General features: G+C 32.9%; 1 protein-coding gene across 5 annotated transcripts; it reads left to right on the top strand.

The window, feature by feature from the left end:
• The first annotated feature begins 3,092 nt into the window (after positions 1-3,092).
• LOC124354281 (myrosinase 1-like) lies at positions 3,093-27,740 on the top strand. Of its 5 annotated transcripts, none has more exons than XM_046804617.1 (13): positions 3,093-3,167; positions 5,337-5,432; positions 6,310-6,418; positions 9,532-9,665; positions 11,914-12,048; positions 13,103-13,225; positions 15,103-15,286; positions 16,288-16,385; positions 17,188-17,335; positions 23,170-23,285; positions 24,409-24,543; positions 26,903-27,009; positions 27,580-27,740. In XM_046804617.1, the coding sequence occupies exons 2-13, from the start codon at positions 5,382-5,384 to the stop codon at positions 27,707-27,709; spliced, it is 1,470 nt and encodes a 489-aa protein (XP_046660573.1). In that variant the 5' UTR covers positions 3,093-3,167; positions 5,337-5,381; the 3' UTR covers positions 27,710-27,740. The 5 variants fall into 5 exon arrangements, 4 of the variants coding, with proteins under 4 accessions (XP_046660573.1, XP_046660574.1, XP_046660576.1 ...); XM_046804618.1 differs by having other exon boundaries at positions 3,098-3,226; XR_006921670.1 differs by lacking the exon at positions 27,580-27,740 and having other exon boundaries at positions 24,374-24,543.
• Positions 27,741-27,745: the final 5 nt, after the last annotated feature.

The following is a 27,745-nucleotide window of genomic DNA, read 5'->3' on the forward strand; positions in this document are numbered from 1 at the left end:
TCGGTTCCATTATACAGAATTAATCCAATCGGATGAATGGATTATTCAAAGGATTAGTCAAAGGACTCACTAACTCGAACAACCACAGCTTTGAAACAGTTTCAAAATGTTGTGTTATTGTACAGCGTTGTATACGACTATATTCAAAACACGATTACAACTGGAACTGTTATTATCTAACTTATTTATTCTTCGTATTTAAATATATTGTATTTTTCAAGATTTTGAGGTTAATGCTAGGAAGTATCCACACAATAGTACTGTATCAATGTGCCTCGATTAAAACATATGAGTCTATAACTGCGTGCAAATAACCCTGAGTGGTGACAAGAAAATCTTTTGTTTATTTAATCTCGTAGGCAGTTTAAGAAAAATACACAATTATTACAAAACGCAATCATTTCAATAATAAACTCTTCTAATGTAAGATGATTAGCGTTGGTTCCTTACTACGTGCTTTACAAAATATTCTGTGCATTATTTTTATACTTATTGTAATAAAATATAAACGGCCAGATTTGTTAGTTTACGTTCATTAATGCCACCACATTCAAAAGGCTAATGTAGAGTCTTTATAATTAATAGCAAACACACAAAACTTTAGTTCTCATTAATACAGAAATCTATAACACCCTATAACTTTTTACTTATTGTAATAGAGTCTATTATGACTTTGAAAAGTGGCATGTGAAAGTCCGAGAACCCCTATATTTCTTGTTCTGATTTACGGAATGACAGAAAATAACTAAAATTAGCTATTTCCATATTGGATATGCTATATTGGACATATTTTTGTATTATACGTCTCTCGAAAATTAATACAAGACATGAGTAGCCTTTACCACTATTATACCGATTATGCATACTATGCAAGAGAAATCAGTAAAATAACTAATAGTTTTAATAATAACACATATATTTGAATAAAATAGATATAATTGGATTTTTTTTCTTGTGACTGGATTTTAGAGACATTACCCAAAGTGGCATTCAAAAGTTGTCCTGGCGAAAGGGGACAATAAGGTTGCATAAAATAAATTTATTTCAAAAGGTTCACTAGCTTTTTCGGTTACAAGACATTTTATAGTTTATTTTTTGTGCATTGTAAAAACAACGCAAAAATGTGATTAATAAAAAACTTGAAAGAAGATGCTAGCTAGGCTTACCACTGTCGGAGTGGCTGGTAATTTCTATAGCGTCTGTGGTCTAATGGCCGGATATGCAGGTTAAGAAGATGGTAACTAGGCTTACCACTGTCGGTGTGGCTGGTAATTTATATAGCGTCTTTGTTTAATGGCCAGATATTCAGGTTAAGAAGATGGTAGCTAGGCTTACCACTGTCGGCGTGGCTCGTAATTTCTATAGCGTCTGTGGTGTAATGTCCGGATATGCAGGTTAAGAAGTTGGTAGCTAGTCTGACCACTTTCGGCGTGGCTGATAATTTCTATAGCGTCTGTGGTCTCATGGCCGGATATACAGGTTAAGAAGATGGTAGCTAGGCTTACCACTGTCGGCGTGGCTGGTAATTTCTATAGCGTCTGTGGTCTAATGGCCGGATATGCAGGTTAAGAAGATGGTAACTAGGCTTACCACTGTCGGCGTGGCTGGTAATTTATATAGCGTCTGTGGTTTAATGGCCAGATATTCAGGTTAAGAAGATGGTAGCTAGGCTTACCACTGTCGGCGTGGCTGGTAATTTCTATAGCGTCTGTGGTCTAATGTCCGGATATGCAGGTTAAGAAGATGGTAGCTAGTCTGACCACTGTCGGCGTGGCTGGTAATTTCTATAGCGTCTGTGGTCTCATGGCCGGATATACAGGTTAAGAAGATGGTAGCTAGTCTGACCACTGTCGGCGTGGCTGGTAATTTCTATAGCGTCTGTGGTTTAATGGCCAGATATTCAGGTTAAGAAGATGGTAGCTAGGCTTACCACTGTCGGCGTGGCTGGTAATTTCTATAGCGTCTGTGGTCTAATGTCCGGATATGCAGGTTAAGAAGATGGTAACTAGGCTTACCACTTGTCGGCGTGGCTGATAATTTCTATAGCGTCTGTGGTCTAATGGCCGGATATGCAGGTTAAGGAGATGGTAGGAAGGCTTACCACCGTCGGCGTGGCTGGTAATTTCTATAGCGTCTGTGGTCTAATGGCTGGATATGCAGGTTAAGAAGATGGTAGCTAGGCTTACCACTGTCGGCGTGGCTGGTAATTTCTATAGCGTTTTAAAGTGCTCCAGGCGCTACCTAGGAATAATATGTAGAAGGGATTTTGATTGGCTCTAGATGCAGCAAGTAACATTTGTACCGTCATCAGGATGATTTCATACACATGACCTTTGATCGCGTGATTTAAAGATTTACCTTTAGAAACCATTTAATTCTCAGCTCAAATAGTGAAATTCCTCATAAAATAAAGAAAATTTGCATAATCGTGGCATACAAAGATACAATAAAACGATTTCAGTATCTAAGTTTACTATTTAAAATTGAATCAATATTATTATAGTAATGGAAACCGTAAATAACTACATAAATTATTTTCTATAAATCTTGAATATAAATTTACTGCATAACTAATTGATTTTTTTAAATATTTTCACACAAAGGAGCTTGCTTCTTTTTTATGTAATTTATTTGATACTAAATCTAACATTTAAAATAAATTACACGTTCTTTTATATTCTGTGTTCCCTTGACTTTGAGTAAATGAGTTGATATACAGCATTTGATTAAATTGGATATCTTATACCGACTTATAAGAAGTTGTACACTTTAGAATGTGTATATCTCTAATTGCGTAAAATCTTTTAATATACCCTTTCCTTTTATACTTATATAAATTGGCATGCAATTTTAATTATAAACGATTTTTTAAATATATTGATAAGGAAAACAAAGTTTACCACCTTTTGCAATAATTGGCCGTAAAATAAGGTGATGTAACAGAAATTTATCATCGTTTTCTGATAACGTAGCAAAAACAGTAATTAAAATTTACATTTAAGTTTTATTTTTAACTTGCAATTTTCTACTTCGTACAGGACTGACCTTGTACTGGTAATGAAAGTAGTAACGAGCCGATAACCGTTCTTTCTATCACACCGTATCGAAACAAACTTGTCACTGTTCTGTAGCTTGTTGAACGGTATTACGGGGCGCTATTTATTTTGGTGAGCAACTTCTTAAATATCATAAATAGAGTGAATTAGATAACATAAAAACAATTCAGGTGATGTATAATTCAATTACGATTAATATTTTTTACAAATAGATAAGAAGATTCCACTTTATTACTTTTTAATGTTAAGGAACAAAAATTAGAGTTATGAATAAAATTTTCTTTTTAAAATATGAACTGTTACCTGTTAATAAAGGTGCGTTTACTTGGTTAGCAACATTTCCTTCGTTATCAATACGGTTATATTACAATTTCTGATCACTATAAGATGTATTAATAGTCTCGTTACTAGTGAATACTTAGTTTTCCTCAGTAATGAATGAGTATAATACTAATACAAGTATTAATATGGGTCGACCTATAAATTAAAATAGAAGTGAAAGCAAATGTATAAACCAATATTGGCTGACTAAAATTTGTAGCCGGTTATAGCGAATCCTCAAGTGCAACCCCTAGAACAGTACTCTGCAAGAAGGTAATTCTGGAGCCATTACAGATATTGTTTATTCCTTAAAGCCTTGTGAATATCTAATTATAATTTTACCATGATGAATTTATTTTGAATTACTGTTTATTTTGTTTCATAGCAATACAGTTTAGAAAAATACTAATTATAAGTAAGTCTACTGAAAATGAAAATGAGTTTTGCATGTAAATGTCGATTCAATCGAGCTTTAAACAAAATTAATCTCGTAATTTGAAAGCTCATTTTAATACTACACCATATAGTGTATTTTGTTTCTTATTTAAATTTAGGGTACAACAAAGTTATTGATTTGTATTTTACGTTAACTAATCTATTTTTTAGAATTTTTGATATTCAAAGTAGCAAGCAACAAATGTATGGTATCTATTCTGTATGTAAAACTAAAATACGTGTAAAATACAATGAATACAAGTAACAATAACATGTATATTTCAGATTATTTTACTAACGATATTTTATGTAAAAATTCAGAGAATGGATTCTACTAAAATTTTTTATGAACTAAGTAATAATTTAACCACTCAATTGAAAGTGGAGCTATACTGAAATCATCTTTATAAACCAAATCAATGTAGTCTCTGTGTTTGTGATCGCGTATAGGTAAGTTAGAAGATCAGGTCGTTTATAACATTATTAGACTTTTATAATATAAATTGTCAGAGCAGTTTTGTAGCATTAGTACTCCTCTAACATTCTTCTAGAGACGGTTATTAAGGTTTCTCAGGTAAACACATTCTGCATATCTCATTAATTCCTTTCCACTTTCTTCCCTTTATCCCTTGTTTCTCTTTGTTCTTTCTGTCCTGCAATGTAAAAGGTTGAAATAAAAAACTACTTGTCGTACACAATGCACCTAAGGAAGCCTTTATAATACCATTTTGAAGATTTCTCTTTTAACATGGTTTTATTTATTTATTTAATGCTATGCACTCACGATAAACTTGGTTTGCCTGGGAATGGAGAATTTTCTACTGCATATGAAGTACATTTAGGCTTGAAAAGGGATGTAAGAATATAATCTGAGTTGTTTAAACTACAATCATTAAGCATATGAAAGTAAAGCATTTTATTTGTTAAAACGCTTGTTTACTTTTGAAGTTTGAAGAACGTGTCACTTAAACGAGTTATCGATAGCAGTGGAATGCTCGTGGTGATATTTTCAGTGAGAGATCAATCATACTTCTTGAAGTATAAAGCTTAAATTAGAACAGATTGACACTATTTGAGATGTTACTCAACCATCAAAGACTCAACTTTTGATTCGGCATTAAAATTCTTCAATTTAGAAAGAGGCATTTAGTAAATTTGAGCATATCTTTCAATTGCTTAGGAAAAACACCGTTATTGCCTTCAAAGTTCTTAAATGAATTTCTATATCTGGTATACGCATTTGCATGTATCAAGTGAAACACACATTAGTTCGACTCCTCTCAATGTGTAAATTCGTATAATAATAGTGTGGAATAAAAGTGTATACCCAAACCTGTAGTTTCTTAATTTGGTGAAGCACTGTAAGCTCCCTTCTCCCCTCCATACTAATTCTATACATTGCGTTTCGATAAGCCATTCTTGATAATATAGTATGGATGTCACCTGTACATGTTTTTCCTTTTGATGATTTGTTTGTATTTTTCAACGGTAAAACATTTTGTAACTATATATCTATTGTTACAGAACTGATACTGATACAGATCCTGCGGAAGGGGTGTTGTGTGCGGTATGGCGGTTGTGGCCTTTGGCACGGTTGCGGTAGCGATCTTGTTGGCTACGGTTAGTACTATAATACCACCAATCTGAATTTAATTAACTAGTTTAGATGGTTACATGTTCCACCACAGACGTATGTGGGATTTCTATAACCACGAATATATTTTTTTATCTCTTAAAATTGCTACATTTGTCCTCTTTGAAGCTTAAAAAAAGAAATTTGCGACATTATACGATAAAAAAAACATATTTAACATGGGATAACCATGTAAAATAAAGATAGTTTAGAAATTTATACTTTTGTAAACATAACACAATCAAGTAGTGTCAAAAAATGTTCTTGTTCTTTGTTACGAGTTAAGGAAGTGGAAAAGTTCCTTTAAGACTAAGTGTAATGTGATGTATACTCAGCTCTTATCCTAACCGAACAAGAAAGGAAAATTTCACTTCAATTTGATATGTGAACTTTTCATTAAGTTTATATCTCACCGCCTACGAAATAGGTTGAAGTAAACTTTCAATTTTTGGATGCTTTAGAGAATTTTTACTTTGCTAAGCATTATCAACAATACCAAAACTAGAACTAGAATAGTACTTATCAGACTAGTTTTCAAAACAAGAGTCGAGTCTTCTTTCTGAGAAATGAAAACCTTACGAGGGGAATTAACAATCAGTTTGTGTAAAGTGCAAGGTTTCAAAATATACACTGAGTTGCGTAACTTATACATATCTAAGTTCATTTAACAAGTGAAATAAGTGTTTTTTAGCAAACTTAACATTAATTTAATACGAAAGTCTTAGAGAGTCTTGTATGATTTAAGTTTGACACTATAACTAGATTTCGCACTATAACATCATAAAACAAGATTAACCAATTGTAGCTATGTTCATTCTTACATTAAACATCACTTACATTGTATCAATTACTGTTTGTTACCAGCTATTGACGGCTACAACAACGTCTACCAACCCAAGATCTATTCCCCCGGGATTCTTTTTCGCCTGTGCAACGTCTGCCTACCAGGTGGAGGGTGCTTGGAATGAAGATGGTACTTATCGGAAATTATAATTTTACTAGTAACAGAACATATACAGGGTGTTTGAAAAGTATGGGTACGGCTTAATATTTTAAAAAACCATAGGAGATAACATCTATAAACTTTGCACAGTGTCATATGACTATGTAAATTATTACACAATAAATAAAACGCAATAAATACCGATGCTTTTTAGTTTTATTTATCGTGTTATAAATTTATGACATAATTTGCTAATTAATAAAAGTCAATGAAAACACATTGGGTAGTAGAGTGAAACGCCGCCTACCGCATCAGAATACGACGATCCAGTCAGAAATGGCAGCGCATAATGTACTTCACAATGTGTACCTAAAACAACCCGCCATTTCTGATTGGATAAAGCTTTTGAGATGCGGTTTGCGGCATTCAACTATACTAAGTGAGCTCTTTCAAATGAGGTATCACTCGACCCATGCTTCAATTTAAGATTTCCCTGTTTTCCTCTGTGGGCCGTCCCCCCATGGTTGGCATGTCATGGTAATAGCAAGGAAAAATAGTTTACATCGCCATATGACACTGTGCAAAGTTTATAGATGTTATCTCCTATGGTTTTTAAAATATTAAGCCGTACCCATATTTTTTAAACACCCTGTATATTATTGTTTGTAGGAAAGTGTGTACATACTCTAGTTTAGTGGAGGTCCTTACTATACTAAATTGCACATATGTTACTACTGTGATAACTCTGCACATCGTATTATTATTATTAATACAACTAACAATAAGCTATTATTATTATTCTTAGCTATTATTGTCTTCTTATTTATATTTAGTTATATGTGTTATTGTGTATACACAGCGCGCATAACACAACATTTACATTTTCATACTAAGCGTATGATGGTGTGAAGCTATATAGTAAATTGCCTTTGTGCCTTTGATAAAATGTGCATATATAGTACATGGGATACAGAGAATCTATATTCTCTATATATAGTCTGATTGATTCTCTGACAGTGCCGCTAACTTATAAAATCCACTTTTCTATCTCTCCACGTACACCATGAATCTGGAGATCTTGCAATAACGTTGAACGATAGAAGCATTCAAATGCCAATTTTGTTATTGAAAAAAATTGTTTGTCGTAGTTGTACGACAAGAAGCCGAGAAACCCTCTCATTAACTTAGGAAGGTATTCAGATTGGATAACATTGGATATAAGGACAGTCTCCTGTCAAGATCCTTAATTTTAATTCTCCATTTCAATCACTAACATCAATCACACTGCTTCTTTTCGAGGCATTTATTGTAGTTATTAATGATCGAAGCTTTTGAAAAATGTTCAGTATTTAAAATTGAAGTTATTACCATAAAACTATTTGGGTTTTGGACTTCGTTGTAAATTATATTATGGCGTCTAAGAAATGGGATGTATAAAATGTTCGTCATGTTCTTTCAATGTATTGCTCAATAAAGTTACAGCGTTTGTCTTAAAATATAAATGTATGCGTATTCATTCCAGTAATAAGTTTTAGTTTTTTACCTGGAAAAGGTTTCGAAATGTGATATTTAAATTAAATAGTTCGTATAAGATAATTTTAACGTAACATGATAGCTAATAATAGAGTTAAGAGCGTCGTGATATTGCTGAGTTGTCAGTTTGTCATTAAGAGCTTAAAACCCTTTCAGGGCCAGGACCAAATATGAGATGTTGCAAAATTTTTTCACATATCATATCCCCTTGTGACTAGTCAAAAGTGCCAGGCTAAAATTGGCGATTTTGCAGTCTCTTAGATTAAAATTTATAACTTTTCATAAAAATTAGAGAATGACCTAAAAGTTGCACCAAATTACTCGGATATATATATATATATATATATATATATATATATATATATACTATAAAGGAAAAAAAAATATATAGATGTAGTTTTAAGTAATTTTAAATTAAAAAAAAAAATAATGTTTTGATGGATTACATAAATAAATTTTTATTTTTTTATTTTTGTTGTAAATAACTAAAAAAGAAAAAATAATTTTACCGTGGGAAGCTATGTTATTATATTGTACATTTAGAAAGGAACAACCATACAAAATTTTGTGTTATTTCTCTCATACATAAATTTTTTATGACACATTTTGTATAAATACGCATAATTGTACCTCGCAACATTTTATAAATGATAAAGCAACTGACTCTTACACTGCAATAAACTTAAAACAAATATTCACATTATGGATGTACCGGTAAACAGATGATTGTAGGATCCATAGCAGTTTCAATACAGTTAAAAAACACTATTTACCAAGAAATATTTACACAATTTTATTTGAAATTTATATACACTTTTTCTATTTACAAATATGCTACTTACAATTTCACTCCCGTGAGATCACAAATTGTCAGTCATTGTAACTACTACACACAATAGCTAAGCAGGCAACTACTAAAACTACTAATATTTACAACCACAAAATAAAATAATGAAGAAGAATCCAGCATACAATAATAAGATTACACTAAAGCATAAAGAATTAACAACAATAGATCGAGTCAGCTGATAATGTCACGTGACAATTACGAAATAAAAAATGCATAGACCTCCAAAATAAAAATGATATTCATATTAATTATCTACAAATATACCAGGGAATAAAAAAAACATAAAACTTGAATTATTTGACGTCGTATTTATTTAAGAAAACGACAAATATCAAGGCGGCAATATATTGCCGCCTGGCACTTTTCAGGCGCGATCTATGGCGGCAATATATTGCCGCCTGGCCCGGAAAGGGTTAAAGTGATTGGTTACTGATACCCACTACATGCAATTTAAGAAATAATAGGGAAACAAATTTTCATTTGCTCTGAAAGATTGAAGCGCCTGGCTAACCTGACATTCCCTCGGGGAAGAATATTGTGGGTCTATAATACTGAGAAAGCAAAAATGTTTTTGTAAGAACGAATATGCGTGGTTCCACTTAGCACAAGCCTGGTGTCAAAGGAAAAGTGTCTGGAAAGGTCCAGTACTTGACGGTCGTTCTTTTTAATGATTCTATACGGATGCACTTTACCATGGTATTTAAAATAAGGCGTCATTCTCTTTAACCAAATTAAAATTAACAGCGTAAAAGATTTGCAGGCAAGGGCGAGAGTGTATGGGACAACTTCACTCACAAGTACCCTGACAGAGTAAAGGGTAGAGAGACCGGTGACGTGGCGTGTGACTCTTACCACAAATACAAGGAGGACGTGAGGATGATTAAAGAGACGGGGGTGAGTAGTTCGAGTAATACTGTTGCTTACTTGCATTACTTGGTTAAAGCAACGCATTCCTTTCTTTATATAATGTTACAGATTTATCCACTAAAAAATTTCAAATCAAGTTATTTCTCAACGATTTGAACAATATTTTGAAAAAATTAATCGTATTACTTTAGTAGAAGTTTTGTTTTCTTATAGTAAATATTTTATTTACTATCACCAATAGGGTTTCTATAAACCTTGTGCTCGAACAGTTCTATATAGTTTCAACAGTTTCCAAGAAAACGCATTACATCTGAGCCCAAAGGGTCTCGTAAAGATATAAGATCTAATTGAAAATACTAAAATGGTAATCTATCTGAAGTTAGTAAATATAAGTATCGCATGATACTTAGGTTCATTAGCTTTAAAAATGTATTAAACCGATTTTTACATAAAATACTTAATATTTTTACTTTTGAGTTATGAAATAGAAGTGCTTTGTTCCTCTTTGTATCCCATTTTACCATATAATGAAAACGATACTTCAACAAAAAGGCGCGCATTGACTTTGAACTATAACCGAATCAGCTGATTATTGACTCGGCAGATAACTGGTAGATATTAAAGTATCCAATGTTATATAGCGTTGTGAGGAACTCTGATCAAAAGTTGTTTCACTGAAAACATACAGATGAAACATAGCTTCTGAAATACTGTCTAGAAAATTGCCCCACGAATTAGATAAATAGAAACTAACAAGCTACTTTGTTAATCAGTTACAAAAATATCAGTAACATACAATTTAGACGTTAGACTGGCCTTGTCTGATAATTTCCATGTTTTACTAAACAGCTGTATCCAACACTGTGTGCAGTGAAATATCAGTCAGATCAACAAACTATCTGATTAGTGGAATAAAAAGTTCCTTCACACAACCATACAAAAATAGGGTTTATGAATTATTTTATGAAAACTAAGAGGAAAGTATAACACATATAGTATTTTTGAAATCATTGAAAAATATAATTTCTTCATTTAATTCAAAAAGTAGATTTATTTTAGATTCAATAAGTAGTAATGATGTGCCAAGTTTTATTGCTTTACCTGTAATCCCTGTAATTGGGGAATTAATTATCCCGCGAGGGACTTTAATACACCCTAAAAAGCATCAAGGTATATATCTGAGCGTATTTTACAACCTTTTGCCTTATTTGGTGTCATATATACGTGCAAAGCCTAGGGCACTCTGGAAATTGACTTGAAACAGAAACCATTTGTCTGTAATAAAATAAGGTTGACATTAGTAAAGTACACTAATATTTTTAAATCTTTTCCAGTTCACAATGTACAGGTTCTCGCTTTCCTGGACCCGAATTCTCCCAACTGGCTACAACCACACAGTCAACCAGCAGAGGGAGGATCACTACCATAAACCTGACATTATCTCGTACGCTGTTATTATACGTAATTTGGAGTTTTAATATTCTAAAATCTTTTCCATTTCACAATTTACAAGTTCTCGCTTTCCCTGGACCCGAATTCTCCCAATTGGCTAAAACCAGCAGAGGGAGGATCACTACCATAAACCTGATATTATCTTGTACGCAGGTTATTATACGTAATTTTGAGTTCATTAATATTCTAAAATCTTTTCCAGTTCACAATCTACAGGTTCTCCCTGGACCCGAATTCTCCCAAACTGGCTACAACCAGCAGAGGGAGGATCACTATCATAAACCTGATATTATCTCGTACGCAGGTATTATACGTAATTTGGAGTTCATTAATATTCTAAAATCTTTTTCAGTTCACAATGTACAGGTTCTCGCTTTCCTGGACCCGAATTCTCCCAACTGGCTACAACCACACAGTAAACCAGCAGAGGGAGGATCACTACCATACAGCTGACATTATCTCGTACGCTGTTATTATACGTAATTTTGAGTTCATTAATATTCTAAAATCTTTTCCAGTTCACAATGTACAGGTTATCGCTTTCCTGGACCCGAATTCTCCCAACTGGCTACAACCAGCAGAGGGAGGATCACTACCATAAACAGCTGACATTATCTCGTACGCTGTTATTATACGTAATTTGGAGTTCATTAATATTCTAAAATCTTTTCCAGTTCACAATCTACAGGTTCTCCCTGGACCCGAATTCTCCAAACTGGCTACAACCAGCAGAGGGAGGATCACTATCATAAACCTGATATTATCTCGTACGCAGGTATTATACGTAATTTGGAGTTCATTAATATTCTAAAATCTTTTCCAGTTCACAATGTACAGGTTCTCGCTTTCCTGGACCCGAATTCTCCCAACTGGCTACAACCACACAGTCAACCAGAAGGGGGTGGATTATTACCATCGCTTAATAGACGAGTTACTGGCCAACGGAATCCAGCCAATGGTAAGACAACACAACACAGAAAATACTATTTCTTTATTTTAACGGTATGTATGTATATCAGCCTTGAAATATTCTAGGAGCTCCAAGCTCCCCGAGGCTAGGTACATATAGAGGCTGCAATTCAATAGTGGCCAAATGTTTTATATGACTAAAAATTTTAGACGTTAGTTCGTAGAAGCATATAAAGTCCGTGATGTCCATATCCCGATCTTGAGAAATTGTAAAAATTGTAGGCTAATTTTGTTTAGGCTACTGAGTTGAAAACAATTGCAACTTAAATATGTCTTTTATTTTCTTAAATGGGAATTAAAAAACCAACATAATAATTATTTAATGACCAATGTTTGTCTAATAATTTTTTAAATATATTTTACAATCCATTATGTAAGTTAATAGTCCTACAACTATTTAAGTTAATACAACATGCTACGAATTTAGTATTATTTTAATAAAATATTTGGTGTTATTAATATACAAAGAAATAATCCCTAGTTTTGTCAGTAGAGAATCATATAAACACATATCAATTAAACTTTATTTTCATTGCTTGCTATAGTTAAAATCATACTTTTTACGACTAATCAATCTATTATGTTTAGAGTAAAATGTTCTTTACATATTACATTTGGGAATATTAAGGTAAATTTATTTGAAAAATCATATAGTACCATTTCTTTACTATTTCTAGTCCTTTATATTGAATAAATAAGGCTAAAATAAGTCAGACAGATACAATTTTAAGTCAAGCAATAGAAAATTATTAGGTATAAGCCAGATATAGTAGGATTACTTACTATCAGCTAACTAATTAGTTTTAATTGCTTGTACTAATTAATGCCACGTAAGTGATAACACTGATATGTGAATCGTAACGAATGATAATTATAATGCATTGATATTGAGTTACTAAATAAATAATATATTTAGACCTTCACCAAATTGAAATATGAATACTATATAGTAATTCCGTAGCCTAATAGCTTTTAGTATTGAGTGAGAAAGTACTTCATGGTTTTACTTATTTGTTCTTTAGTTTTTGAATTATCATTTTCAGGTAACACTATTCCATTGGGATTTACCGCAGAGCCTACAGAACATTGGTGGTTGGACCAACCCCGCCATGCCGGACTACTTCAAAGATTTTGCCGACATCGCCTTCCGAGAATACGGAGATAAGGTTATCTTTAACTAACTCCACATCTAACTATCAATTAATCTAAGCCAGTGTCACCAGAAGGTTATTAAATTTACCTAGATGGAACTAACCAAGACATTTGAATGGAGAAGACTAACACTTTTTCCTTTGAGGCTAAATATTTATACCTATATAATAACAGATTTTAACTATTTTAATTGCTACTGGCATAATTTATTTCCTCTAAAACTTTATGAACATTATAAAATGGATAATACGTATATAATAATACTAGAAATTACCCGCGGCTTCGCACGCAAGTTCGTAGGTTTTCTACTTTTAAGACTGGTTCGAGTGAATTATAATTCCGACGGCTATGTTGAGTTTGCCTTCTTTCCACGATCTTGAAAGTGTGTTAAAATGTAGGCTATGTTTATGGCCATTTTAATTTACTCCGACCTTAATATTTTTCGTTCAATAGCTGATTTTGCATCTTTTCTAATCAAGAAAATATATATATTTATACATACACAGTTCTGAGAAACCTACATGTATCAAATAACAACTAATTTAGGTTTCATAACAGTTTTTTTTAAATCTAATATCTGCATATAATACTTATATCTGCACTGGTAGCAGTTACCTGATCCGTTGCACGTAATGTAGTAGGCGATGTACGTGTATGACCACTGCTGGTTCTAGTGGTGTGTAAATATGTGCTGGTTGTGGTTTTCCGACGCCTATGTTGGGTTTGCCTTATAGCCACGATCAAGAATATACGTGAAATGTGTATAATTATGGAAATTGTAATTTACTTCGTGCTTTTGGATACGTGATGGATTTTATACCATTCTTTAAATTTATAGTAAGTTTTTTTATATATTTTAGATCATTTAGAGCCGGAGATGGTACATGAGTTCAAAAGAACATCCCAGGGAAATTTAATATAGCATAGTTCTCGTGGACTGCTTCAAAGGGAGTCTTCGGAGTCAAATTTTGACCTTTTTATGTTTTAAGATTTTACTAAGGTAGACTATACTTAACTGGTTGCTGAAATCTGAATCGGCTTAGTTGCTATATTTGAACATTTACACACTATACATCTCTCATTCATGGTTAACTAAAGGTTTTTCCACTATGGAGTTTGTTTTTTTTTTAATTAAAGAGATCATTAATTTTATAGCGATTAGCTCTTATATCCTCATTATTAATTAATAAAATAATACTAATTGCAATAAATTTAAAATAAACATTTTCTAATATAAAAGAATAATTGAAACATTTTTTGAAAGTATTCTAGTAATAACAATTATTAAAAACAATCAGATTCGTTCGAAAAATCCATAAATATTATGTTTATGTTAGTACTGCATCACGCCATTATCGATGTAGTAATATTCTAGTGTACTCGCCTAACTGCTTTTATACAGTTGAAAGTGTTGATTATTTATCAAGTTATCAAGTTATTTACAAAAAGTTTACAAACATGCATTACCTATTTAAATGCAACCATTAATTACACTAATAAAAATAAGTGTTATTACATTGTGCTGTGCCAATTACAATTTATTAGACAATTACATATACATACATGCATAAATAAACAAATATATCTGTGTGTGTGTGTGTTTTTTTTCACACATTAGTAAAGCTCATACAGCTATAGCTTGAACATTTTAGTTGCAGTTCAATAAGTTTTGGAGTTTTTATAATAGATTATTATTCTTTACTCATTACATGATTTTAAATGTTGCGATGTTAAATCTTTTTGTTGAAACGATTTTTATTAACGATAATCTATTTATAATTCTATCAAAACTGTAGATATATATTCAAGTAACTGTTGTGCTTATTGAAATGTTTGAGCGTTGTAACCTATGTTAAACATGACCAAAATGAATACAATTATCTGTTTACAGGTTAAATGGTGGATTACAATCAATGAGATAGAACTCCTGTCACAGTACGCGTACGGGGAGGCTCGGCACGCCCCTGGACTGGGTGATCACGGCGTGTACGACTACTTGTCTACGCATCACATGCTCAGAGGTCACGCCAAGGTTTATAGACACTATCAGTCCGTCTACAAACCTCGGCAGCAGGGTAAACTTTTTGCATCTTTCCGTTAACATTTAAAGGAGTGGGACAGTAGATTCAGAGCACTAGAATTATCTTCGAAGCTGTTACTGAAGTTTTGGGTGTACACAAACGTAGAAAGAATATTACCTCAAAACCGCCTAAAATAGACCCAAGCGAATCAAATTTAGTAAGCCGAGTTTATAATTAAATTAATTGAAAAAAATAATTGCTCTAACAAAATGCTTAGCCACTTGCCTCTTTACACTTTTCTAAAAAATTACGAAACAAAAGTAAGATCTGGGTTATTTTATAATTTTTTACATAATAATGTTATATATAATAATTATTTAAATTAAGTTCTAATGTTCATAACTGTAACCTCATAATATATTCCTAGTCAATGTTAATAAGAGCGATGTTCACGAGTGTTAATGAGCGTAAGTTGTATCGTGAGCTTCAGCGTGTCGTTTATTACAATTGTTTATGGTTTCTTGAAGAATATGTCTGTCTGAAAGTAATAAAACGCAAGCAGAAGCTTTGACACAAAATTTGAAATATTTGACTTGTGACTAATTTAGAAATTCATATCGATGTGCAAGATTTATTTTGAAGTTATTACACATGGAATTTTTCACTTTTCAACGAACTTCAATGAATTGTGAGAAAGGACTCTATAGTTGTTTAGACAACCACCGGGGCTTACAGCTTCACTACTGGACAAAATCTTAATTAAAAAGGTGATCTTGAATTTTGCGCCCTATCGGACAACTGAACCTTACACGCTTAACTAATTATCGTGCGGCTCGTGATAGAGTAGTATAATGATGTTAAGGAAGTAACAATTCCCACCTGTTCCAGACCGCCTGCAGTATTAATGAACTGGTGAGAGCAGTAGATTTTTCACATCGTTTCAAAAAGTGCTATTACTCTTAGTGGTTGCTGCGACTATTTACTTCTTCATTCACTTCACAGAATTTATGATATCTTATTATCATAGGAATAATTATAGCTATTATGGTTTGTAGGTAAAGTGAGTCTGGCTCATGCTGCGTTTTACATGATACCTTTTGATGAAACTTCCTCAGAGGATCAGGCGGCGGCTGAGAGAGCTAATCAGTTTCATGTAAGTTCCATAATCTTTATTTATTTATTAACAGCTTTTGGATATCAAGATTGCGAAGGAATAAAGTATTGGTATAAGGAAACTGAGCATTGCTTGGATGTTTTAAAGTATATATATATATATATATATATATTCAAGTAAGAGATATACATAATCTAACTTTTAGTTGGGTTGTAGAGTTACCCGGGATAATGTTTCTCTGAAATCTATATAAGAACCTTTAGTAATGGCCTGTTGGTCTTTACGCTTCTATAACTAAGCTTCAGTAACTTTATAATACCTTAGTTCTTCACTTTCCCTAATTTCCTGAGTTTAAGGTTGCCCATTACTATAGTCTTGAAGTTTTGCATACCACCTCAGGGAAACCTGATCCGCGACACTTGGGTAAGGTGTACCCTTGCCTTGTCCATTCAGTTTTATACAAGCGTTTAAATAATAAATTGATACATACCAAATCACCAAGTGATAATGTTGTATTAGTATTAGGCTTCTTGAGTTAATATCTAACACGTTATATTTCTTTTGACTGTACTACATTTTTTACCTGACGCTAAGCATCCCTCGAATGCACCATCATTAAACTGGATGTTACCTATATATAAATGAAGCTTCATGCAAATGAGCCAAAATTAAACAGGTCTAGCCTATGGAGTAATGTAATTTAATAATGCTTAGCCAATAACGTATTTTGATCTCACAGCAAAAACTAATTCATATATACCCCACAGATTTAAAACTCAGTTCTAGAATAACATCGTGTTAGTTCATAAAAAAAAATAGAGTAATTAAAATTCTTTTCCAGACGGAAATGTACACCCACCCAATTTTCTCAAGTGAAGGAGATTATCCTCAGTTCGTCAGGGATCGCGTGGACCATAACAGTAAATTGGAAGGAAGGAAAAATTCCAGGCTACCTTACTTTACAGCACAAGAAATAGAAGAACTGAAAGGTAACTGTTGCAACCCTCATCAGTTCTTCAGTGCAATGAATTGTTTTACTAATAAGCACCGCATATTAACTATAGTTCTCTCCCAATAAAATTGATACATTTTGAGTGATTGACGTAAATTCAGCCTATAACTTATTAATAATCCATATTACATATTTTTTACATTTTTGAAAGTGCTTAAACGTGGTTTGATTTCAGTAAATGACGAGTTTATAAGATTGGAAGTTTTAACAAGTGTTGCTATTTTTCTGAATAATTGGAACTGGAGGGAGGAGTATTTATTTACGTACTTTTTGGAAAACATGTATGTTTGATAATAGATTATATAGTTATTACATAAATGTTGGCTATCCCCAGTCGGATTGTTGTAGAAAAATAAATGAACAAAATAAAAGTCGTTCTCTAACATATTGTGAACGAAAAACATAGATGATAGTTGTGGGCTATTATTATTAACATTATCATGGCTTTAATGACCAGTAAATGTCTGTTGATTTAATGACAGATAATACTACATGTATTTGGTAAATTCATAATAATGTCAGATAGGTAATATCATAAGCAACGAGGAAAGGCCAGCATGTTTCTTGTTGTGGTTATGTTGTTTTCTATTTGAGAATTACAATTGGGTTAATTTATACTCAAACCATACGTAGGATGACATATATCTTAGTTATCAAATTACAATTAACGTTTATATGAGGAAAGTTTCGTGCTTATAAACATTCCTTTTACCGTATTTCAAATAAAATTATTTAATAAACGTCACGTAAATGATGGTTATTTATTAAGTGCATATACTTTAAACATTTTAAAAATTAGCAGTTCTCTTGCAAATCCAATTAAACGTTAGACATGTTATAACAATGTACAACACAGAACTCAAGCAAGATTCGTTCTTTATATACTGAAATATATAAGGTTTCTTATAAATATACGTGTTGTTTGTCTTTATGCGTGCTTTTGATGGTGCACGCGTACGAGTTTGTGAGTTTCTTTGCTGTGATTATTACAACTCTTTATAAGAAAGCTTATCTACACAGTAGGTATTTTAAAATTACTTACTGGATTAGTGTACTACAGCAGCTCACACAAATATATGCTGATGGCGTCTCAATCCTCCTTTACTATCCGTGACCTACAATTCTGAAATTTTGACGTAGCCTATGTGGAAAATTACTGTTCCTTCTCAAAATATTTCGCAATAAAAAATGATGTGCTATTACCGTAATCTGATATACGTACAATTAATTGTATACTGTGTTCAGCAGACGTTAATAAAATAAAAAATAGTGGCCATAACCAAAATGGCTGGAACAGCTGGTGGTCAGCAACTATTTATAATTTAGTTACACATTAAAGTTACACTTATTGAAGGGGTTTTATAAGTTATAAAGAATTAAATTCGTTTCGAGCTTAAAACTTGTACTTAAGGTATAATTGAATAGCCAGTAAATGTAAGCGTAAATTTAGTTATCGATGGGGAAAGTGCTAATGTATCGACAGCTAAATTCGCTGCGACTCGCACCCACAAACGTTTCCACCTACCCAGGTAATACTCTCTCTCTCAGGATTGCATTCCGCATTTCTTCAAGAGGGTGCCAACTTAATCCAACAGACGGCTCCTACAGTATCAGACCATCGTTAGGGCAACACCAGGGTTGGACGTCCTTTCTTATAATTTATCGGTTTTCAGTACTCTCTCCTGCCACACCATTCCTTTCTAATGCAATCAGGTCGATTTGGTGCCGCCATCTTTTGCCTGCAGCACATTTTACTCTGAGCGTCCAACCACTTCTCGCACATGTATAGACGCACGTAGTGAGTGACCGACATATATGTGATGTAATATATCTTACTCGCCACAAGTCGCCGATATTCTTCATCAGTTGATTCAAAGAGCTTGGTGTCAAGTGTCACGCCGAGATAATTCAAAACACTCTTTGTCTCAATAATCTCTCAGCCCACAGCTGAACCAACTTTGGCGGAGCAATGCGATGTCCTTGCTGAACCAGTATACTAGTAATCGAGGTGTCACAGCCCCTCACAATAAGCTCCAGCGTAGAGTTTACAGTGTCGCCAGCGTCACTCACTTTTCCAGGACATCGTGGATTTTTCTGTTGATAATCTCGGGCGTAGTGTTCGAGTAGCCTGGCAACGTTCCAGCCTTCAGGTCATTGGTGTTGTCCATATCGCCATTCCCGATTAATTGGAATGAAACTCAAAGTGATATTCTTGTAATAAGATTGTCATCCAACACCCTCCAATCCAAGATTATTTTGCAGAGGCGTATTCCGGCCGTCGGAATGTAGGAGTATTCCCCCTAATGACGAAAACCAAACCATCAATGCAGCCATATCCTGAATTCGGCGAACTCTAGTGTCCGTCACTTAACCACTAGACTGCTTTTTCGTTACAATTTGCTTGAAACAATCAAAATTCCATTGAGGGTGTGAAGTACGTCCTCCGGGTTGTCCAGGTGTGAATTGACTACAGTTTAGTTTGTTTGTAAAATAGCAGTATAAATAAATAAATGAAATTAACAAAATCCTGGCAGATACTATGGCTCTTTACTAGCACATTCGTATCCAGCACCCAAATAGCAGGGATGCCTAGGTATCACGAAACCAGCACGGCTCGCCCCTGTCACGGTACTGGTGGATTATTGTCACAATGTCGATTGTGACTAGCGGCGAGAGGAGATTGTCCGCAACTCTACATTTGTGGAGATTTCCTTAGATGATATTTATCCCCTTACGTTTCTTCGGCCTAGTCCAGAGTTTGTCGGAAGAATAGGTCCTCGTTCTAGGAAGGTGTTCCATTTTTTCCACACCGGGATCTGCCTTACAATCACTCCGCCTGTGGCTCGCCTCTCCTCACTTTAAACAAAGGCATGACCTATTATGTCGGGTCCTCTACAATTCGCCTGGACAACTTCTACACGGGCAGTGTCGGAAGCCTGCTGGCCGCACGATCCATTACGCACACTATGAACAGTCTCTGGTATTAAAGTGAGTTACTGAGATCTTAAGACTCCCATGCAGTTCCCATATCTCTGTCAATGACATCTTTGACCTCTTAGATCGTTCTAGGTCCACCATCGGCTCTAGCCTTCGAACTGTTCTGCTGTTCCTTTCTCACTAGCGTCATGTACTATTTTGTTAGGGGCTAATTTAGCATTCCACTCCTGTATTTCTGGTTTGATCCCAGGAGATTGGCGTCCCCACCCTTATAGGAGCGACTAATCCAGCCACTCTTCCTTAAGGAGTTTGCGTTGTCCTCAGAACCTTTTTTAGAAGTTTCCATACGATTTTACCAGCAAGATAAGGGGCAAGCCGGAGCAACCAGAACTGAAGAGGCTGGCTCCTGATCTCAACCGAAGCAACCCATCAGCAGAACGAATGTACACAGCCTATTGCCAGGGAAGTTCCGAGGTTTCCCACCAGACTTTGGGAATTCACAAGGTTATCCTCAACGGTTCCAATCAAACTTCAACAAACCTATCTTAGGAAGAAGAAGATGGGAAGCAAGGGGAAGGAGGAAAAGTGATTAGTTAATGAGACGTTGATTGACAGAAGAGAGATATTGAAAAAATAAAATAAAAGAGAAGACCATTGGTAACTCCAGTGTCGGAAATAAAAGAGGTTGGCCAAGGGGGGCCATTAAAGTGCAAAGGTGTGGGATCTCATTGGGGAAAGAAACAAAGTAAGATCTACTGAAAAGAGCATATGATAAGTAAGTACAAATAATGACATAGCCAGGTCAGGTAAACCCATGCTTGCTTTCCACGTACTCATAAAAACCTATTAGTCCAGACAGATTTGGTATTTTGGTGTGAATTGATTAATTATTATGTTTTAGTATTAAATATTCAATTGAAATATACGTAGTTAGAAAGATATGAATGTGTTACAAACACATGATAACTAGAACACATATGCCAGCATATTAGTTTACTTTAGGCCAGAGGTGCACGGTTGATGGCGACAATGATGTATACACTACATCGATGGTCACGATAAATTAACTAGGCAGGTGACTATAACTAGATTTCAACATTGATAGTGGAAATTTCAGCATATTAGCAACATACCGCAACCAAACCATTTGGTGTCTACTGTATTATTCGGTCTGTTTAAGTAATTTTCCATTCGACAATGGTAAGTTGAACTACTTATATTTTTATTGGTGACACAAAAACTGATAGTTTAGAAGGTGCAACGGACGAAGTTCAGCAAATCAATTGAATTGAATTGAATTTAAAAAATCTTTATTCGTCCAAATACATTTTGTGTAAGAGTTTAGTATGGTTAACACTATAAAAAGCACATGTTAAATCTAAAAATATTCCTACTGTTTTTTCTTCAGTGTCAATAATAGATTTAGTAAACTAAGGCAAAGCACATACAACATCTCTTTCGGTGAAAACCGTCTGTCACACAGTTATTTCCTAAATAATTGGTTGTACATGGGTTTTTCATATATTTGTATTATATATATATATATATATATATATCTCGGCCAACGGCCGTTAGTTGCTTACATATTTTTTCCTTTTTTGTATGTGGTGATAATTTGTGTAATTATTGTTTTGTTAAGCTATATAATTCATACAAAATATAGATTTATAATTTTTTTTATTGGTTGGTTGTTAATTCATCACAACTTTATTTTATGACTCTTATAGAACATCATCATATCCAGAAAACTTGTTTTCAAAAGACATGATAATTATGTTTAGTTCTATGCCACTGAATTGTCTATAATAAATATTTTTGCTGTAATATTGTGGTGTATACAATTCAGTGGACACATTGCAAGGCTTATTAAATTTTGTAACAATTTGGTTTTAAGCTGTATTTATAAAAAAGTTTTTAAATAGATCAGTTATAGAATTTGGATCTTTCACCATTTTATCATTGATTTTCAGCTCAATTTGATGTCTACTTTTAGATGTACTTCATATTTCTAAATTAAGAGCAGCTTTCAAAATATTATTTTATTGTGTATTCTACATTTTTTAAAGTTTTCATTATGTTATAAGCTTTTGATTTCTAATTTTATCTATCTTTCCTGAACCCAATTCACTTAAATTCACAATTGGGTTTTTATAGTGTTTTAGATCATCTGAAATCCATTTAGTATCTGTTTCTCTTTCTTATTTTAAATTTAGGGAAAAAATTCGAATGTATTACATAAATTTGCTTCCTTTCAATTTCAAATTTTGCTTATCCAGCGATGTTTCCTTTATTCATGCTTTTTTAAATATATCTAAATTAGTTTTAGTAAATTTTCTAACCTCTTTAGTTATTAGCTACTTATTGACTTAACTTCAATTGTTAGGTCCAATTAATAATCAATTATGAACAGATATTTGTGCATTTATACCTGCCTATCAGTTAGTTGCTTATTTAGTGTTCTAGTGTGAGAGAGATTTCTGGAGTTTTAATAATTTATGCACTTCGTTTGTTATTATAGTATGATATTATCTCGAAACAAACTGCTAATACTACAGAATGCTGTTAATACTATAAAATCCACTATAATATTAATTCACACACTTACTTACTGTACAGAAAACACATTTAGAAACCTTTATAAAAGCAACAAACACAATATTGGGTGCATTCCTAGGTTTTGTATGGGCGTTGTTATTTGTTTAGCTGTGAAATCTTCAAAACAATGAACGGGTACATCACGGTATCATCTCCAAGTTTAACTGTTTTAAAAATCACATTTTTTAATCGATAGTAAATTATTTGTGTTATCCAAAATTGTATACTGAAAAACAGTTAACAAAATTTATGTATTTATTAGCAGTGCTTTATTTTCAGGGAGCTTCGATTTCTTTGGCCTCAATCACTACTACAGTTACGTTGTGACATCAGGGACACCGGAGCCTAATCCTTCTATAAACAGGGATGCTGGAGTCACGATTCCAGATTATAAGGTACCGTGTGCTTTGTTCAATTTCTACAATCTATGGTTCATTTCATTCTTGAGATTTTCTGTAGACGAACAGACAGACTAGAATATAATGTACTATATCTCTCTAGCGCAAAAGAAAATTGTGTAGCTTGAATAGTAGTTTTCAATATCGTTTAGATAAATGTCATGGTTTAACATTAAAAATCCTAGTGCACATTCGTTCTTGTATGCGTAAAAATTAAGTTTCCTGCAAAATTTCAAAGTTACAGGTTAAATCTTCCTCGAGGGATACTAAATTTAGGAAACACGTAATATTATGTTACTTAAAATTATAATTATGTTTATAAGTTAAAATACATATTTTTTAAATGTATTTATTCTGTAATTTTCTCGTTGCCATCATATTTGAGTATAACATGCTCTATCTTAGAATTCCTGATATGTTGCCTGTATAGAAATGAAATTTGATGTAAAACTTCCAAGGCTATGATTTTGTTAAGACGCCGCGTGGACAGACAGACGAACAGAAATGAGATTTGTCCAGATCGTCAAACGATAATAAGCAGTAATTGGCAGTAATGCCCAGCCAATTACTGTTATACTTGTACTATGGGTAAACATTGTGTTGTTGTTGGTTTGTAATTTTGTCAATCTAGTAAAACTTAACTATATAATACTGCTTAAAATATATAAAAAAAACATAATGTGAGAAGATAGCCTACATCAAAGTTGGAAGAGACCGATATAATGCTTTGCTTATGCTAGTTTAATTGATTCGTCTGCCTGAGTTACTATAACGTTCATACTGATAATATGATTACCTCTTTTTATAGATTAACAGATTGCATTTACCATACAATAGTTCTCACAAACGTATACTGTTTCAAATTGGCCATAATTAATTTCATTCTATAAAGATATTATTTTTAGAATTAATAAATTTAAAAGAACAAAAACTAATGTACACTATGTATCCATACTGCAACGCATATGTAATTTGTGTTAATTATTTATAGACATATACATATTTGGTCTTAGCATGTAAATCTATCACCTTGAGTTAGTAATGTAACAAGTCCATATACAATCCATATTTTACTGGTATTTCAGACGCTAACATCGCTGATAAGTTATCACGTTTCCAGCTATATCCTGTAGGCCTCAGACGTCTCCTGAACTTTATCAGGACTAAATACGACAACCCACCAGTCTTTATAACAGAAAGTGGATGTGAAGACAGCAGCGAGTTCTACGACACGACCAGGATTGAATATTTCCATGTAAGTTTCTCTTATTGTAATTATATTTTTCAATAATAAGAAGGTACAACTACTCCATACCACTGATCACGTGACAGGTTCCACTGAAGCTGCATGCAACATTTAATACGGCGATTACATTCTTACATCCTCGGGGAAAGAAATTGTGTTAGCTTACTGCATGTTATGTTTCAATGACACTCATACAAATTCCTTGGTTGGAAATTAATGTTATAGAACTTATTCTTGTCTATGTATCTAGAGATGAAGTTTCATGCAAAATTTCAAATCTACAAATGCAATTTTCCTCGAGTTATAGACTCATGGTACATTCATCTGTTTGGTTATTAGGTTGAGTTTCGTGTCAGTGTTTAAATAATAAACATGTATACACCAAGTTACCATATAGTTATATTGGATATGTTGGTATAGTTACGTTACATGAGTTACTATACCACATGATAAAATCTCTTAAGAATAACCCATTCTGAGTTTGTTTACAAATTAATTTATTATTATATTTTTTCCGGTTGCCATCATCGGTATCCACAAAACCAATGTAAACTTCTTTGATAACGCTCAGCCAAATCTCATGAAGCGACATCTATCTTCACCGAACTCAGTGTTCCTTATATAAAAATGAAGTATTATTTAAAATATATGCGTTAGTCGTTTTCAGGTTTGTGTGCGGACATACAAACAGATAGACAGACGGACAGAGATGAGATTCTTCCAGCCCCAAGAGTAATAGACTTTGCTAAACTCATGGCGTAAACAAAAATGGCGCTTCTTTAACATTTAAAAATCCAATTAGAAAATTTAATTTTTGTATTAAAGCGTATAATTCAAAATAGTAGTAAACTACTAAACTTTATACATGTTTTTATAATAAATTTTGATTTTCTTGTTGGAAAATGAAAGAAATATGTTTTATAACTATAATGAATGAAATAAGGTTTATTTTTGGACGATGTCGGTGAATAAGAAAAAATGAAACAGTATTTTGAGAAGTCGGTATCCTACATTACCGCTTCTCTTCTTTCCTTATAGATGTGAATTTCGATATCGCTTATACTAGACATTAGCACTTTATTGAAAATATTTATGAGAATTTCACAAACCCATATTTGGCATCATAATTAAACGTTTATAGAGCCTACAAGAGGTTTCAACACTTTGAAAAAAAAATTATAACTGATCTTTTGGCTGAAATAAAATAAAATGCTTCTGTGCAATCATACCTTAATTAAACTGATAACAGCGTGAAACAGAGTTCGTGTTTATTATATTATTTGAAATATTCAACTTTCGAGGAATAATAGGTTTAATATTGAGAAATAATATATTACTCTACATGAGCACTCCATACTCCTGAGACATATGAGGAAGAACTATGATAATAATATTTCAAGTAGAATAGTTTAAAAACCTTTGATTTATACAGCTGCAATCGTCTTATCATAAATCTGCGTTCTTGAGAATTCCAAAAGCAATTGCATATATGGGAAGTTAATAATGTATATTTGAAATAAAATTTGTATACAAAAAATATTTACGGTTAATATGTTTGAATTAATATGTTTGCTCACATATAATAATAATATATCAAAGCAGGAAATCAAATCCATTACGATGAAAAAAATAAAAGTTATTACCTGTTTTAATAGCCAAATAAAAGAACTATGTAAGTATACGTAATAAAAGAGCATAACATTGTTAAAAAAAACTTACATGCAGAAAATAGAGGTATATAGTAAGTTCTTAGGTACATTAGTTTTCTTTCTTTCCAATCGTACCAATTCTTGGCAAAAAAATTGAATACGTAAAGAGAGCAGTTTTAGTAATTGCATGAATTTGTGATTTTATCTTGGAATATAGAAAATATTTCATGTTAAACAATAAATAAAAACTCCTACAATTTTAGCCCGAAATAATACATGTCATATGGTGCTGTAAATTTTCATGCGGAAGTTCAAAATATTTCCATTGTATAAAAATACTTCTTTATTAGATTAATCTGAAATTTAATTAAAATATATTTACAAAGCGTGTTCTGAAGTCGTAAAAATGTATATTCTCTTTAAAATTAATATACTCTCTTACAGTTCACCGAAAAATTAAATCTTATTAGATGATGTTATGGTAGACTAATCTACGTGGTTCTTCACTTAGATAATTGTCTTTGGATAAAAATTGAAAAACACGTTTTATTGTAAAATGTTTTTGTTTTTAAGGTGTTTATTGTTAGATTTGGTTAAGGGGATATATATTTGTATACCCTAAAGGATCTGTAATACAACGTAAACGCCTACTATAATAATGATGAATTGTTAACACAGTCAGTATTGAGACTATTTCAAATGTGTGTGTACCTTTGCAGAACTATGTGGAGCAAGTACTATTAGCCATCAACGAAGACGGATGTAATGTTATCGGCTACACAGCTTGGTCACTCATGGACAACTTTGAGTGGAACAGAGCGTACTCGTGAGTATCCTTATCCAGAACCAAGACTATGATAGTCGGTACTCGTGAGTATCCGAAAGTAAATCTATGATAGTTGGTACTCTTGAGTATCCTTATCCAAAATAAAGACTGTGATGGTCGATACTCGTAAGTATCCGTAATTAAAACTATCATCCAAAGTAATGAGAATGATGGGCAATACTTATGAATGTTTATTGATAGCCAAGAGGACGTTAGCCAATTGCCATTAGTGCCTTTATTAATTGTGAAGATTATGTTCATCATAAATGGTGGTCGTCGGTCACGTTTTAGAAGATCTAGATCACGTCAAAATATCTGGGACTTATGTAGATCATTTCGCAAATAGTTATTTAATACGAATCATTGCGGTATCAAAAGATAGTATTAAAAAAACAATATTAAATGATTGTTTAATTAGTTAGTGTTATTATAGCAATAACAAAACACTCTTTTATAATTTAGCTTGAAAATAGTGTAATGGTTTTTGAGCCACATTTCTTGAGTCATATTAGATATATGGTCTTCAGTACAATCTAGTACTGCTTATAAACGTCTTTTTACTTGTTTCAGAGTAAAGTATGGTCTCTGGCACGTGGACTTCAATAGCACAGAACGAACAAGAAAGATGAAATTGTCAGGATATTACTTCAAGAAAATGACAGAGACAATGCAGCTTCCTAGCATTCCATTCTATATATAAAATTTAATAAATATTATATGACATACTTTCATTTCT

Source organism: Homalodisca vitripennis, chromosome 2, assembly GCF_021130785.1.
Source record: "Homalodisca vitripennis isolate AUS2020 chromosome 2, UT_GWSS_2.1, whole genome shotgun sequence".
Classification (NCBI taxonomy): Eukaryota; Metazoa; Arthropoda; class Insecta; order Hemiptera; family Cicadellidae; genus Homalodisca; species Homalodisca vitripennis.